This window comes from Cebus imitator, unplaced genomic scaffold (assembly GCF_001604975.1).
Source record: "Cebus imitator isolate Cc_AM_T3 unplaced genomic scaffold, Cebus_imitator-1.0 Scaffold254, whole genome shotgun sequence".
Classification (NCBI taxonomy): domain Eukaryota; kingdom Metazoa; phylum Chordata; class Mammalia; order Primates; family Cebidae; genus Cebus; species Cebus imitator.
Window position 1 is genome coordinate 748,593 of NW_016107569.1, and position 4,711 is coordinate 753,303.

General features: G+C 42.3%; 1 protein-coding gene across 5 annotated transcripts in view; it reads right to left on the bottom strand.

The window, feature by feature from the left end:
* NUP214 (nucleoporin 214) overlaps window positions 1–4,711 on the bottom strand; it is a 101,997-nt gene that overhangs the window by 55,162 nt on the left and 42,124 nt on the right. For all 5 annotated transcript variants that reach the window (XM_037728044.1, XM_017499063.2, XM_017499061.2 and 2 more), the window contains exons 22-23: window positions 2,488–2,751; window positions 1,188–1,349 (exon numbers count right to left, since the gene is read on the bottom strand). In XM_037728044.1, coding sequence (XP_037583972.1) covers window positions 1,188–1,349; window positions 2,488–2,751 — 426 coding nt within the window. The remainder of the gene's footprint in view (window positions 1–1,187; window positions 1,350–2,487; window positions 2,752–4,711) is intronic.

Here is a 4,711-nt window from a genome sequence, read left to right on the forward strand (position 1 = left end):
AAAAAAAAAAAAAAAAAAAAAAAAAAAAAAAAAAAAAAAAAAAAAAAAAAAAAAAAAAAAAAAGAAAGTTTGGGATGATGACAAACCACTGAAGAAAGGTTAAGTGCTAACTGGCTTATTAGAGCTTCCATCTGTAAAAGTTAAATTTTACAATGTTATAAAAAAGTTTTCATCAGGTGCAATGGCTCATGCCTATAATCCCAGCACTTTGGGAGGTAGAGGTAGGCGGATCACTTGAGCCCAGGAGTTTGAGACCAGCCTGGGCAATATGGAGAAATCCCATCTCTACAAAAAATCTTTGAATTTTTTGTAGAGATGGGATGGTGGTGGTGCATGCCTGTAGTCCTAGCTATCCAAGAGGCTGAGGTGGGAAGATCACCTGGGTCCAGGAGATCACAGAGGCTGCAGTGAGCCATGATCGCACCACTGTACTCCAGCCTAGGCAACAGAGTGAGACCCTATTTCAAAAGAAAAAAGAAAAGGCTTCATGCAAGATATAGTTGGAGGAGAAGAAAAAAAGCTGTAGTGAAACAGAGCAGAGGGTTAGCGTTTGGGTTCTGCTACTCATTGGTGGGATGACCTTCACCTCTCTGAACCTTAGGTTACTCAGACACAAAATGGTCATTCTTATTGTTTGTTCATGTTTGTTTTGTTTTAGAGATAAGGTCTCACTATGTTGCCAAAAGTGGTCTCAAACTCCTGGCCTCAAGTGACCCTCCCACCTCAGCCTCCCAAAGTGCTGGGCATGAGCCACCATACCCAGCCTAAACAGCCATTCTAATACCTACCTCTCAGGGTAGTTGGAATCTATAAGATATTAAAAGATGAATCTAATGTTATTAGATGATCTAATTTCAAAGGCTATAATTTTAGGGCTCTAAGCAGACATTATTCAAAAGTAGGATTAGCAACTGTGTTTTTAAAAAACAAAAAACAAAAAAAAACACAACTGATTTCCTACTTAACTAAATGTGGCAGTTCTAATCCCTCTCCTTAAAAACAAAGAATTTCAGGCCTATTCTCTGCCTTCTTAGAACTCTCTCCACAAAGGGGAGAGGATTGTCACATCAATCTCCTCTTCTGAAGGGCACCAAAGAGAGCCCAGTTTCTTGCCACCTGCTGTCCTGGCCTGTGACTCAGACAACTCATAATCAGCCTCTGTACACGTATGGGGCTACAGCATTTACCTGGTGTCTGATTGGCCATCTGTCGTCTGAGTGCTGCTGCAGCAGCTGCCTGGGGAGCTGAGATGGAGTGGGAAGGACTAGGTGCACCATGTTTCACGGTTTTCGTGGCAAGCATTGTGCTATCAGCACCCTGAGGAATAATTTTGCTAGTAGATGTAGCCACTAAAAGGAAAAGAAAATTAAGTGTGAGTGGGTGAGAGAACAGGAACATACAAAAGGTTAAATTGATAAAATTCTCTATGTTCGACTGCAGGGAAAATGCTAAAATTAGCATTAACACAGAAAAGTACCAGTAAACCAACAGGCTGGCATCTGTATCTTTCGGTTACTGCATGCAATTTGCCTACCCACCTCTACTAAGGTACTTTACATGGTCGTTTCCTGATACTAATTGAGATGTAACTTTTATACCAACATAGACCAAGTCCCTTATCCCCTCTCACAAATTCTCTTCATTCTAGTACCTAACACTGGTATTTTTCTCTGCTAGAAGTCACTTGGATGCAAAGCCCTGACACTGCACTGAAAATGTGGGAGCACAACAGTGGTCAGCACAGTGAGCCAATACTGACCATGAGCACCAGAGCCAGGGAGCTCTGAGGCAGAATATGCCACAAGTCAGGCTGAAATGAGCCAGGATTTGAAAGACATGAGTGTGAATGTTGCTTTATAACTGAAGCAAACAGCCCCCTCCTTTTACTTCTGAAAAAGATCTGTTTTAAAAAACAAGCTGGCTCAGCAGAAAAACTGTTAGAGTGTATAATGTTGGAGGGCATCTACTTCCTTACAATTGGCCTAGCAACTGCTTTCAAGGGGAACACACATCTTTTGAATTAGTCTTCTAATTTCTAGAATACTAGCAGAAGTAGGCTGACCGGCTGGGTGCGGTGGCTCATGCCTGTAATCCTAGCATTTTGGGAGACTGAGGCAGGTGGATCACCTGAGGTCGGGAGTTCAAGATCAGCCTGGACAACATGGTGAAACCCTGTCTCCACTAAAAATACAAAAACTAGCCAGATGTGGTGCCGCATGCCTGTAATCTCAGCTACTTGGGAGGGTGAGGCAGGAGAACTGCTTGAACTAAGGAGGCGGAGGTTGCAGTGAGCTGAGATCACACCACTACACTCCAGCCTGGGTGACAGAGAGAGATTCCATCTCAAAGAAAATAAAAAAGAAGAAGAAGTAGTGGGCTGGAGCCAACCATCATATTGGTGTGATAATATAAAACCCAGTTACAATTCCTTCATTAGTTAGAAACATCATAGGGAAAAGACAGTTTCCTTTCCCACTGTTTACTTACTTGAAGTTCCCATCACACTAGGTGAAGAACCATGAACCAGGTGAGATTTACCAAAAGGTGCTGCCTGGGGCAAGAGACTGGGCTGGATGGAAGGAGTGCGAACCACAGGGGCGTGCCGAGGGGCCTGGACCACTGCCTCCTCTTCTTTACAGGATGTCCGTGCATCTTCACTCTCCAGAGACTGGGAGACAGATGACGTTGAGCTGTCTTCATCCAAGTCTTCATAATATCTCTGAGACAGAAAGGCTGATCGAGACAGGCTGGCTACAAAAACCCCAAACAAAACACAATTTAGACAACTCAAAGCAAGCCCAAAAGCTATGCAATTTTCACTGTTGATAAAAAAAAAAATTCAATGTATAAAATGATTTAATTATTACTTATTTTAAGTGGGAGCAGGTATTGTCAAATGTGAACAAAAATCGTTTTGGGTCTTTGCTGAAATGGGGATTTGAAAAACTGAGCTGTATGAACAAGAACATCTTGGGACTGTTAAAGAATGTGAAAAAGTAAGAGACAGGAGTTAATGCTGGTGTCAAAGTAGAAGACCTGGAGCCCTCACCAGTAGAATAATAATATACCAGAAAAATAACATGCAAGTTTCCATGGTGGGGTGAACAATCACACCATTACCATCACCGTCCAATGATAAGCTTCTAAGAACAGGTCTAACATAACATGAAAAAGACAGAATGTCCTCAGTCCTGAGTGTCTCAAACATTTCCAGATAAATCTAATGATTCTTCTGAATCAGACAATTAGGTTTAAAAAAATTAAGAGACTGAGTGCAGTGGCTCAGGCCTGTAATCCCAGCTCTCTGGCAGACTGAGGTGGGAGGACTGCTTGAAGCCAGGAGTTCAAGACCAGCTTAGGCAACATAATGAAACCCTGTCTCTAGGGCAAAAAAAATAGGGCAACAGAGTGAAATCCTGTCCAAAAAAAAAAAAAAAGGGAGGCCAAGGCGGGCAGATAATGAGGTCAGAAGTTCAAGACCGCCTGGCCAATATGGTGAAACCTTTTCTCTACTAAAAAATACAAAAATTAGCTGGGTGTGGTGGTATGCACCTATAGTCTCAGCTACTCCGGAGGCAGAGGCAGGAGAATCGCTTGAACCCAGGAGGCGGAGACTGCAGTGAGCTGAGATCGCGCCACTGTAGTCCAGCTTGGGCAACAGAGGCAAAAAAAACCAAAAAACAAACAAAAAAAAAACCAAAAGAGAAAATAGAATTCAGTAAGTCCTTATGTCATGTTTCTATCATAAATTTCAGAATGCAAGTGAATACTTCCTATATATCAGGAAAAACAAAAACCAAAGAACCTAGTCCTTTTTCTTCCCTCCCCCAAGTTATTTAAAATGGCTTTGCAAATATTTATTGACTTTTGTGTCCTATGTGCACACGGCTCTGCAAGATTTTACTGTCACATGTAAATACAACATAAACAAATGCCACTGAAAACCAATGCTATGTGCTACGGCTGTCCTATCCAATTTGGTAGCCATTAGCCATATGTGGTTAAATTTAAAGCAACTAAAAGCAAATTAATGAAAAATTAATTCCTCAATTGCACTAGCCACATTTCATGTACTCTACAGCCACATATGGCTAGTGGCTCCCCTGCTGGACAGCAAAGATAAGAACATTTCCATCATCACAGAAAATTTTCCTGTGAGATAACAACTAGGTACTGTTTTAAGCCACCAAGTTTGTGATAATTTGTTATGACATCCATAGGAAACTAATACAAACCCATGTTCTCTTGGGGCCAAACTGCTCTCCACAATTTCTCTAAAATCCTACTGTAGTTCCTGACAGCAACAACAAGAGATGACTCAAATAATCACAACACCTTCAAGAACTAGATAGAAAGAGACACTGGAATAACTATGTAACCTCCAAGGTCCCAAATAACATGGGGGTTCTCTTAAGCTCCTTCCTTCATCTTTCTGATGCAATTCACTTGCCTTCGGTGGAGGCTGCCCCATGAATTGAAAGGTACAATGAGTCAGGCGCGGTGGCTCAAGCCTGTAATCCCAGCACTTTGGGAGGCCGAGGCGGGTGGATCACGAGGTCAAGAGATCGAGACCATCCTGGTCAACATAGTGAAACCCCGTCTCTACTAAAAAAAAAATACAAAAAATTAGCTGGGCATGGTGGCGCGTGCCTGTAATCCCAGCGACTCAGGAGGCTGAGGCAGGAGAATTGCCTGAACCCGGGAAGCGGAG